This window comes from Triticum aestivum, chromosome 5A (genome assembly GCF_018294505.1).
Source record: "Triticum aestivum cultivar Chinese Spring chromosome 5A, IWGSC CS RefSeq v2.1, whole genome shotgun sequence".
Taxonomy (NCBI): Eukaryota; Viridiplantae; Streptophyta; class Magnoliopsida; order Poales; family Poaceae; genus Triticum; species Triticum aestivum.
Genome location: NC_057806.1, coordinates 413,574,438 through 413,586,435, shown reverse-complemented (window position 1 = coordinate 413,586,435; position 11,998 = coordinate 413,574,438). Strand labels below are relative to the sequence as shown.

The 11,998-nt window shown below is 48.2% G+C and overlaps 1 protein-coding gene across 1 annotated transcript; it reads right to left on the bottom strand.

Moving 5' to 3' along the window:
- Positions 1–4,411: 4,411 nt before the first annotated feature.
- LOC123107025 (cytokinin hydroxylase) lies at positions 4,412–7,074 on the bottom strand. Its single transcript, XM_044529034.1, has 5 exons — positions 6,707–7,074; positions 6,383–6,612; positions 6,049–6,290; positions 5,176–5,575; positions 4,412–5,059 (listed from the first exon to the last, which is right to left on the bottom strand). The coding sequence occupies exons 1-5, from the start codon at positions 6,990–6,992 to the stop codon at positions 4,631–4,633; spliced, it is 1,587 nt and encodes a 528-aa protein (XP_044384969.1). The 5' UTR covers positions 6,993–7,074; the 3' UTR covers positions 4,412–4,630.
- Positions 7,075–11,998: the final 4,924 nt, after the last annotated feature.

Below are 11,998 nucleotides of genomic sequence, written 5' to 3'. Positions count from 1 at the left end.
AGTAGATGCAGGCAGGAGTCGGTCTATAATCTTGGACGTGATGCCTATATAATGATCATTTCCTAGATATCATCATAATTATTTGAAGTTCTATCAATTGCCCAACAGTAATTTGTTTACCCACCGTATACTATTTTTCTCGAGAGAAGCCACTAGTGAAATCTACAGCACCCGGGTCTCTTCTTTATCATATTTACCTTCGAGATCTATTTTATTCACTTTTATTTTCAGATCTATTAATCCAAAAACCAAAAAATACCTTGCTGAAATTTATTGTTATTTAGTTTATCTCGTGTTCCTGCGAGATCTATTTATCCAATCAACTACAATTTTATCTATCTTTTTACCTGGGAGGGATTGACAACCCCTCTTACACGTCGGGTTGCAAGTGTTTGTTCTTTGTGTACAAGTACCATTTACATAGTGTTGTGTGGTTCTCCTACTGGTTCGATAACCTTGGACTCATCACTGAGGGAAATACCTACCGTAGTTGTGCTGCATCATCCTTCCTCTTTGGAGAAATACCGACGTAGTTCAAGCCGCAATCAACTAGGCGCATAGAAAGTGGGAAGGGATGGAGACACGAGGTCCGGGTGTGGTTTTGAGTGGGCCGGGGGTGTCGACGGTCCAAAATCCCATACCCCCCCCCCCCCCACACACACACACAAAATGTTAATTTGCTTCTGATTTGAGGGACTTCGGACAGTTGGACCAGTCCGTGGACAGATATAGGACGATATTGGATGGCAAATTGCGTCCATACGGTTACGGGCGATTTGAGGGTCCGCTTTGAGGATGCCCTCATGTGGTAGAATATGTTTGTTCAGATTCATTCTATATTTCATAGGACGTTTGTATCTTTCTAAAAAAAATCAAACTTTTTGATGTTATACTTTCGATGGTATGGCGTGTCAGTCAACTATGAGGTGCGTGAGGCAACTTCGTCAATTCCGAGATCTGTTGGTTCATTCTTCAAAGGTTTTCATAGAGATAGGAAGTGCATGCATGTGTTCACATGAGTGAGCGAGCGAGTGAGTGAGTGAGTGAGTGAGTGTGTGTGTGTGCGCGCGCGCATGCATGTGCGCGTATGTATGAGTGTCTTTGTCCGCAATGTGTTTCTGGAAAAAAACACTTGTTATCTCTCATGTGCTCTTTACTGACCATGAGATTTGTGGCGCGATATGATTCGAGATCCCCAATCACCAATTTCGACTCAAGCGATGATGGACCGCAAGACGGATGACCTTGCCGAAGAAGTTAGGGTTGTGGACCCAAATTGAGCGGACACACGACCGGCAAAAATGAGAACGATGACATTGCTAAAGCAGTCAGGGCTTAGGGTGAGGGTGCTCGTATTATCACCACACAAGAACTTGTGCTCCTCAGACAAAGGGATGAGTGATAGGAGGTGGTAGGGGACGAATAGGTGGTGTGCCGCCACCATCCATGATAATACTCCATCCATTCATTCAATGTTTCATCATGTTTCTCTCGTGCTCACTCGAATGCTTCCTTCATTTTCCAAATTAATTCAAGTTATAGCTTTGTCGTAAATTTAACCTTTTTAAAGTTTGATAGAGTTTTCATAGAAAAATTGGTAATCCTACAAAGAATTTGTATATTATAATAATATATTTAATGTTAGATTGTTATAATATATGTAATTATTAGTCTAGGGACAATTATATTTGAGCCCCTAGTTGGGGCACACTCGTTCGATTTGTCCCTAATTTTAACAAACCCTCGTGCCCAAGTGTGTTTGCTTCTCTTATACTTTTGCCCTTCCGTCAAGGTTCTGTCTCATCAAAGGCATTTGACCATTAGAGAGATGTTTTTCTAGATTGTTTTGCCCCTCCTTACAATTATAGTTAAAAGGGAGAGAGAGAAAAGCAATGTTACACTTACATGTGGGACCGAACCAAAAAGAGATGAAATAATAACACCTCTCACACTTACATGTGGGAGCGACCTAAATAGAACAAACACACACACACTCTCTCTCCTCCGTCTCTCTCTCTCTCACTCACTCTCTGCACGGCATGGCGGCGATGCGGGGGGCACGCGGGAGCGACGGGAAAGATGCGGTCATTTTGCCCTGCATTTTCTCTCTCCCCAAACCCATGTCTTAACCCTCTCCACCGGTTCCATGTTGCTATCTCTGCACTTATCCTCCTATGGCTCGCCAAACCGAAGGCTAGGCGAGAGGGGCTCATGTCCTCCACTTTCTTTCTAGATTTGTGTTAGTTTGCGTCCTATATGGTTTGTTTGAGGTATATATGTCCAAATTGGAGGATCCAGATAGATTGTTTTGTGTCGTTGTTGGGCGTGGTCGTCTCCTTCGGCCTTAGCTCCACTACGATTATCCCTAGTACTTCGTACGATAACCTCCACGGTCTAGTGCTACTGGACATGTTCCCCCTCTATTTCTGATCTTCATAGGTGGATTTGACCATGACACTATCTTCACAGCTCGCGGTCTTTGTACCCTCTACTTTCTTTGTCTTGATCGGATATTTATCGTGCCAGAGTTGTCTTCCCTTATTTTTTCTGCACCAACAAATTTCTCTATGTTCTTCATTAGCTTCCGTTTGAGATTGAATATATGGGTCTTGAGATGGCGAATGTTTCTCCATCTAATTGATTGGACTTGTCTCTTTTTCTCTTACTTGGATTTCTATTGTTATTCTTATGTGCTAGAGGGAAGCCTTCCTTAGCACCGGTTTTCTTTTGTCCATGGCCTTGCTCCTTTTCAACCTTCCGCTTCGAGGTCCACTTAGCAGTCTTCTTGGGTGTCCATACAAGCGGAGGCATGCTAAATCTTATGGATTTGAAGTTCTTGCCAAGTTCAGGGGCATCCTCTCCTGGCTGTCAATGCAAACTCCTTTTTTTCATAGGGGATGGTCCGGTTTGTTGATCTTGGTGTGTATTCATCCTTCATCCACTATGAGGCCAACATTGTCTTCAACCTCGGCCTTTGTTGACCAGAGCCATATGAGGCCTTGACCATGGTGTCTGCGTCCGCTAGTGGCCATGAGCTCCTAACACTCATCGGTGGCGAGTGGTGAGTTGGTAGGCGGTGGGACCGAGATCTGGCATGTTGCCACACCAGGTGGTGATGATTGCACCTGCGTACATATGTGCGACTTTCCATTCGCTTGTTCCAACCCTTGCTGATAGTATCAACACATATATTTTCTTCCTACAAGTGTATAATTGTTGAGCTCCAATTTCTTTTTCCTTTTTGCCAGAATTGTAATTACAAAAGGGGCTTTTTGGTCCCTCTCATGTGCTTTTTGACCATAATAATATATGCAGGGAAATATGCCAAAAATGAAAGTACAAACCTCCCGACGTAAGGATGCACACAAAGAAACCACCAAAGAGTACCCCAAAACTACCCATGAATAAAATCATAACCAAGAACGTGTACGCAAAGACAACGCCTTATAAAAGGAATTGTCATATATACACTAATGTTGCTAGGTCTAACCAAGAGGTCAAACGGTGTGGTTATCACCCCTAAAACGAGCCAACACCTTCAACAAGAGTATCATGTATGTACGTCGACCCTTCTTACTCCCATCAAAAAGCCTAGGCCTAGTGTTTTCACCCCCCAAGAACACACACTCATTGTCGACACTGATGTTGTCATCTAACCTTGTTGCACATGAAGGTCTGAGTATCACGGGAACGTCTCGATGTAGAATGAGCTATTAACCCGCTCGCTTCAAAGGACAGCGACAAAAGCATGATGCCATCATGTCCACCATGTTTGCACCACCATTTTGGACCGCATACCATCGATTTCAACCACACCCACATCCATTGCCCCAAAGCCTACCCAAGATCCACCGCCCACACCAATTCGGGCATGAACTCGTCCCGACCAGACGCAAGTTGGTCTCACCCATGGTCAATCATCACTCGCATCCCTCCACACCATCGGAAGACACGATGCCATCGAGAAGGAGTCATTTGCCAAGACACGATGCCGACGAGAAGGAGTCATTGCCAAGGTCGATGACTTGACATGGAGACACACCGCAAAGCAACAACACTAGCGAAGCCGGGATCGTGCGAGGAGTGATGTATTGGATCACCTCCAAGGTGAGGCAACACATAAATCAGTTGCATCGGCGGAGGAAGCGGAGAGAATTGAGTTGTGGCAGTTCAGGGTATCTTTTTTTTTAGGGTAAATATTGCCGCATTTATTTAAAACTCAAACCCCGGAATGTCATCCGCGATTACAGAAATAACAAAGTTCAGGGTATCTGCATGGTCTCTACAGTCTGCCTGGTGGTCGTTACACACGGTTGTGAGATATCATTTGCTGTTTTAGATTATGCACATGTATCTTCTTTGTTTTTTTTGTGCATAAAAATTCTTCTTTGTTTAGGATTACCATAACAAAAATTGTCATGACGTTTGCATACATTGTAAGTATATATAACTACTAGTGCAGGAACTCCACTCTAGAAAGAATAGCAGCATATACCAGCCGGGCCAACTGACAGGCCGGCCTCCCCCGTCAGTCAGTCAGACAGGTAGGGCAACCAATCAGAAAACACAAAATCTTTCTCTATAGCCGATCGAGGCGCGCGCCAAAGGAACAAAAATATGTATGGAGGCCCTACGGCCGCAGCGGCCGGAGGTGGACGGGCACGCCGTACTTGGGGCGGAGGGTGAGCACGTTGACCGGCGCGTGGCGGTAGTCATCGGAGATGGTGAAGCGGAAGTTGGCCAGCAGCATGGCGAGGACGACCTTGGCCTCGAAGAGGGCGTACGCCTGCCCGACGCAGTTGCGCGGCCCGGCCGCGAACGGCAGGAACCGGCCGGCGCCCGCCGATGAGCGCCGCCCGGCGGCGAACCGCTCCGGGTTGAACTCGTGCGCGTCGGCGCCCCAGATGGACTCGTCGTGGTGGATTGCCAGCACGGGTATCCACACCGAGAGCCCGCGCGGCAGGTGGAGATCGCCGAGCCGGATGTCCTCGAACGCCATCCGCGGCAGCAGCGTCGCCGGCGGATACAGCCGCAGGGTCTCGTGGATGATCATCTGCAGCTGCAAGTTCGCGCGCGCACAAGAAAAAACATCAAGATTTTCGCTAAGAGCCGAACGATCAAATACCATAAGACATTGCTTACGTACGCACGTGCACACAGTACTGTAGGACATACCACGGTGAGTTTGGAGAGCTGGTCGGCGGACGGCGGGTCGTCGCCGCAGACCTGGGCGACCTCGGCGCGGGCCTTGTCCTGCCACTCGGGGTGCGTGGCGAGCAGCATGAGCGTCCAGGTGAGCAGCAGCGCGGACGTCTCGTGGCCGGCGAAGAAGAAGGTCTTGCACTCGTCGATCACCATCCGCGTGTCGTAGCTGAACTTGCCGTCGTCGCCTGCGCCCTTCTCCCTCTTCTTCTCCATCTCGGCGAGCAGCATGGCGAGGAGCCCCCGGCCGTACGTGGAGGTCGTCCGGCCCTCGTCGGCGATCTCGCGGCTCCGGCGGATGGACTCCAAGACGACGCCCTCCAGCTCGCCGTTCAGCCGCCCGATCTCCCTCCTGTACTTGCTGGGGAAGTACCTGCACGTACGGCAGCAACACGGATCGATGAGTCCATGATCGGCCGAACACTCTCGTCCTCGAGCACATGTACTGCGCACTTGTTTACTCGTATGTGCGCGTACGGCAATGGACATATGCCCACGCACGGATGCGCCAGTGGATGATGGAATCAATCGAAAGCGCCGGACAAGTTGGAGTCAGTGCCACTGCCCAAAAACTAACCGGACAGGGATGGGCTGCGCCTGCACGCCATATAGTAGTTATCTAAGACCAATTACTGTGCTAACAGCGGCTTAATCGGCTTGTTTATCTTAAGCTGTTAGGATAATTCCACACATTAGACGCGCATATGCACTGTGCGAGATGTGGCTGCAAGTGAACGAAAGTGGCGACAAGGGCCAGGCAAGTAGCGAGGGAGTGAGTGGTGTGTTCGAGGCAGGCAAGAGAGGATCGAGCTGGCCGGCCGGGAGGAGAGGGCGATCGTGACTCACTGGCTGCCGGGGATCCAGAGGTAGCGGCTGGAGCGCGCGGTGAGGCGCTGCAGGTCCTCGAGGAGGTGGAAGATGCGCTTGCCGGTGTCGTAGCTGGTGTCGAACTCGGTCCGGGAGATGATGTCGCCGGTGAGCCGGGTCATGTGGCCGCCGATCTCCGTCTCGCCGCGGCCGCGCGCCGCCGCATCCCGCAGCGACAGGATCGTCTGCTTGGTGCACTCCACCATGTGCCCCACACGCCCCTGCGTTGCGCACGCGTACGGCGCGGTCAGGCAAACGAACCGGTAGAAACTGATGGCAATGCCACCATGTGTTCGACGCCGTGCATGCGTACCTTGAGCTTGTCGGGCATGAAGGCCGGCGCGACGACGTGGCGCTGGTGCGACCACCTGGCGCCGTTGGCCATGAGCAGGCCGCGGCCGATGAAGTTCTTCGTGCCCTGCCGCTGCAGCCACGACTTGCCGGTGGCGTGGGCGTACTTGGACGACAGGAACTCCTTGATCAAGTCCGTGTCCGTCAGGCACAGCCGCGGCTCGCTCCCGTACCAGTACACGAAAAGCTTCCCTGAAACGCGGGATCCCCATCGGTCAGTACGCACGGTACGCCGTACGCCCGGCGGCCGGCGCGCAATGCGGTGGGGGCCATCTTAAATTCTCACCGTATGTCTGCGACCAGCGCACGTAATGGGGCATGAGGCGGCCGACGATGTCGTGGCTCAGGGACGTCATGTCGCCGGCGTTGGCCTCCGCAACGAGGGCCGACACCTGGCGTAGGTTGCCGACGAGCGGGCGCGGCGGGGGGCCGTGGACGCCCTGCGCCGCCATAGTTCTACGGATCCTCATTGGCGTCAGGAAGTAGCAAGATAGGGTCACCCACACCGCCCTCAGCAGCAGCACCGAGACAGCCGAGGCGACGGCGGTGATCATGGCCGCCACGAACGCCATTAGAGAATTGTATGTATAGGATGTACCAAAGAGAGAAACTGAGATAGCCAGAATTGGAGCGAAGGCGTTACTCCTAGCTAGCTGCCGCCTGCAATGCAGGCTTTCCCAGCGCTTCTCTGGGCTATATATATACCGATAGAGCCGGACCATTACTGGCACGTAGTAATAAAATTCCCAAATACCCTACTACTCCATTAAGATATTCTATTTCCTAAGATCGTTTACCTTTTTACTTTCTATTATTTCCTATAAAAAAAAAACGTCCATCTTCTTTTTTTTCGTATCATAAACGGGCACGACTTGTTTACTGGCTGATAAGGTGAGAGACAGTGCATTACCGTGTGACAAAAAGGTTATTCTCCTTTGGTGCGGTCACTCCATTAGTGGGCGCCTTAATTAGAGACTAATCTACGGGATTGGATTGCTCTGGGCCGGGAGGGTTTACTCTTGTTTATTTAGAAGCAATTGATGTGGTCAATCTATCTTCCCACTAGCAAAAAGTAGTAGTGTATCACTCATATTTGGAAGCCATTTATCTCTCATAAAGATTTTGGGATATAAAGGAGGCAATTCTTAATTAGCTGCTAATAATATTCGTCCAACCCATGGCCTGAGTCTATTTCAAGATCGGCAGAGATCAGCCGCAAAGATCCTACCAAATCCATATGCCAAAAGCTGCATATACGTACCAGAGTCCCAATATACACATACGTACATACTGTATATACAGAAGAACATCTGCAATCACTGACTGACAGGTGGGCTCAACGGACGCCAAGGAACTAGACGACCGCTAGACAATAATTTTTACCCAATTTACGCAAAAAATGTTCCTTTCTTACGCGCAGCTTACGTACTAGTACCACAGAAGAGACAGCAATATAGTACACAGAGAAATTCCAAAATGAGCACTCGAGGGCAGCATCACAAGGATGGCACCGAATGCTGTTCTGCTAATTATAAGGCTTGGGCAGCGGCATTAGAGGCCCAGCCCCAGGATTTCTTGTCTGAATCAGGCTTAAATTAGAGTATCAGTGTGCCATCATTGCACAGAGTATTCAATAACCTGGTCAATCCCTTAAAAAGAATTGGCAAATCTCGTTCAGCATCATAGCTTTATATATTCTCCAATCCCTCTCCCTGCACTTTCCCCATGGACGATTCTGATGATGAGGAAACGTAACCCATGGATGGTTCTGAAGCAAAGTTTTTCTTCTTCTGACAAGAGGCATAAACTAGCTTAGCAATCCTGCAAACGGAGCCTAAAAGGGGCAAAAGGAGGCCATTTTTGTTTTAGTTTTTCAGCAGCAGGCCAATTAAGCCTAGCTAGTTCTCTGCACCTCCAGCAACTTGGAGAAAGAAAATGCCGTGCGCTCGAGCTTTAGGCATGCGTACAAAACCTTAGCCTCACACAATATGATTGTTTAGTGCGGAGCTCTCATCACATTTGTATATATGCCAGGAAAGGAGAGGGCTCATGGTTGAGTTGGAAACAGAAAACACAGCGTGCATGAGCTGTACCCGATCGAGGCCAAGTCGGTGCACCGGCAAATCCTGCTTAGTGCTCCTGCTAGTGACGGTTTAAGAAGAGCAGTTTAGTTCTCTCAGGCTAATGATCTGATTTCACGCCTTTTTTCCTCCGGAAGATTTGGTTCGCGCACACTCATGCGCTGAGAAAGATAACTGAAGGCTGAGTCGGTGATGCTGCTCTTCTTGCTCAAGTCTCAGGCAGTTTTCGCTGTTGTCGGTTTTCGGTCAGACTGTAAAAGTAGGAAGCGCTCCCTGTAAAGCCGGGTGTCAACTGTAACCCCCTTTGTGGACCTAGAGTTGGTCAGAGCACCTGCCATTTTTCAAAGAAATGGGGTGCAAGCTTTTTCGTTGCTGAAAATAATGCGTAACCGTGGTCGAAAGCTGAAACTGAACCTTTTCCCCGCTGTGTAGAACAAGCAACCTCTGTCATGACGTTTGAATTACAGACTCTTCCTTGCTAGGAATGTGGATGACCACCTGGGGCATGCTAGAGGGCCACTAGGCAGCGTGTTGAAAATTCTCTCGCAGAAGTTACATTATAAAGATAGTGGAATAATCGCCAATCCGATCTCTGCATAATTCGCCTTCACTCACATACCCCTGTCTTTGAAGAGGCCAGATATCCTTCTCCCTCAGTTTTACTGATATACCAGGGACCGATCCGCTGGCCATGAGGCATTACCAAAAAAAAATGATTGGATATATATGCATCTAATTCAACACAACCAGAGACGTATCTTGGAGCCGTTCCACACTGCTAGTTAATGAGATATGTGGAGTGTGCATGTAAATATAGTGTAGCTCGTACGTCACAGGGATCTCAAGATCTCAGTGAGACATGGCACAGCCACAGAGAACTCTGACTTGTGCAGTGGTTTTGCTTTCTTAGAATGTTTATGGCAGCTATTAGCCGAGCTCTGCATATTCAGCAAGCAACTTGGTGGTAGACTATGTCGGTTTCAATTCTTCTGAACCTTTCAAGGTAACTCGGCGGCGACGGAAGGCGCTTAAGCTTTAGTAGGACTTTGTTAGACTAGTGGCACCGTTTGTCTGTCCGCCATTCTTTTTGACAGTTCCTCCAACTTGCCCACTAATTTTGTCTGTGTTGTTACAGCTCATATATATGTTGCCTATGTTACTCACTAAACTAAACTTCAGTCTTAGCTTAGCCGTATGCCCTGGCACTTACAAACCGTGTGGCCTTTTTTTTATAGAAGCTAGTGCGGCGCTAGGTTTTTTTATCTAGTGTGGCGCTAACTGGACTGCTTTGTTTTTCTGAGGAATAGTTTTTTTTTAGGGTCTTCTGAGGAATAGCTTTTTTTTTTGAGAGAGAGAGAGAATTCTGAGGAATAGCTAGGTGGACTGCTAGCCCAGTTTCCCTTTTTTTAAGCAGAGACTGCTAGGCGAGCTGGGCCATGCATTCAGGGCCTGTGGGCCAAACCCTGAGCCCATTCTACTACTACCCCGTACACGTTTGGGCCTAAACAGTCCACCGCATCGGACAACTACTTTTGGGTAACTTTCGCTCGGGCTCGAGCCCTATATTTCGTGAGGCGAAAGGAGGCGTACGGCGCCTGGAAAGGATCCCCGGTACAGCTCAGAAAGGCAGGATACTGAGGGATCCCCTGCGGACGATGCCCCGTGTGCGCCCCGTGTGGCCGGTGAACCTTGGGCCGTGGCTGGGTACGCGCCGCGGTTCCGTTCGTCCCGCACGGTGTCTGCTGTTACGGAAGGCATGAAACGGGACGCCGAGTTAATACGCCGCCGTCTGCTGCTATTTGGAAGGAGATCTTGCACGTACACCCCTGTGTTGGTTGAGCTGTTTTAACTAGGGGCTGGCTAAACTTATGGGCACAAGTATACTTATTTCATTCAGATGAGAAGCATAGGAAAGAATGATCCGGTGTGCTCATATAAACATGTACAGTTGCTCTTTTTCTTTGAGTTCATGCGGACCATGCTGATTGTACCTAGGTAGAGGTTACAAATCGTCCTTGTTCTATGTGTGGCAAAGACAAATACAACAATGTATATGCAACTAGAAAAAACAAGAAACGCAATATACCAATGACACTGGTTTAGCTGCTCTCGACATCCTAGCCATCCGTTATCCTTGAGATTGGTGTTGTATTGTATTAAAAGTTGTGTCTCTCCCGTATATTCACTATAATTAAAAATGCCATGTCGCATTAATTCTTGGTAGGTTACGTTATGAGGCTTCCGGTACATTAAGCGATAAAACGGCCCAACAGACAACCAGTTTGAAAACGTATATTTCGCATCGCGATTGCAAACCACATCCGTGATATAGCTGCCCTAAAAGAAAATCCGTGCTATACTTGATTCAAGAACTTCCATACAACTAATCCAGTGTGGCACATGTATGTGAATGCACAGAATTAGATTATCACAAGGCAGTGTACATCTTCGTCCATCCGCGCGGGCATTAGATTCACTTTCAAAATGGATTCAACAAACTGCATCGACGATACCTTATTCCCCGGTGCCACTTTCTTCTTGGACTCACGAATCAGATGGTCTCTGATTGCCTCATCGACACGACATTGGAGGGAACAGGCAAAGAGCAGACCACTCTTGCCTCAGGGCACCTGCCTACATCGCCAAGACAGAGCGACACAAAAAACTAAATCAAACATCTACTCCCTCCGTCCGAAAAAGCTTGTCTCTCAAATGAATGTATCTAGCACCAAGTTAGTGCTAAATACATCAATTTGAGAGATAAACTTGGGACAAACTTTTTCGAACGAAGGGAGTATTAGTCAGAGATGGAGAACTCAGGTTTGGGGATTGGAGATTGTTGTGCCTATCAACTAGATCTAGTGGGAATTTCATCCTGTCCTCGGTCATGGTCCTCCGCGGAATTCACCCTGGTGAACGCACTCTCATGTCCAGCGAGTAGTCTACACGAAGAAGAGCAGTGTTGCCTGACAAAACTGGGCCATGGCTTCGATAGATCAAATGTTGCTGTTCCATGGACCAAAATCGCGAGACATACGAAACCGCCTACCCAAAATTGAATTGCACTCACGCCATACGCAATGGCCCTATCGTGCCAACTGTTCACACCAATATATCTTCAATACTAGACTTTTCAGCGGAACCAAACTGACACTAGAGCCTCCATTTTCCGAATCTCAATAGCACATGCAATGACCATGATTACTAAAATATGAGTCCGGGAACCAAAACGCCCCTCTCATTTTTCTATGCTTACTCAAGAAACTGATGAAGGTGTTGATTTTCCTGGCATTTGATTGTGTGTTAAATTTATAATGATAATCACCGGGGTTTTTACAACAACAAGACAGTTTAAATATTTTTTATGTTTAACAATTATATTGATTTTCAATACCTTTCGTGGCACTCTTAACAAACTTAGTTATTTATTAAAGATAAACATAAAGGGGCTAAACATGGGCTTAATGTTGAGTCTTTGATGCTTTCTCAATCCTAAA

Excerpts from the sequence above, each read along its gene's own strand:
- LOC123107025 (XM_044529034.1), bottom strand. The coding sequence starts at position 6,992 with ATGGCGTTCGTGGCGGCCATGATCACCGCCGTCGCCTCGGCTGTCTCG. Across the intron at positions 6,291-6,382 it reads TCATGCCCGACAAGCTCAAG|GGGCGTGTGGGGCACATGGT; the intron begins GTACGCATGCAC and ends TGCGCAACGCAG. Across the intron at positions 5,576-6,048 it reads CTCTGGATCCCCGGCAGCCA|GTACTTCCCCAGCAAGTACA; the intron begins GTGAGTCACGAT and ends CCGTACGTGCAG.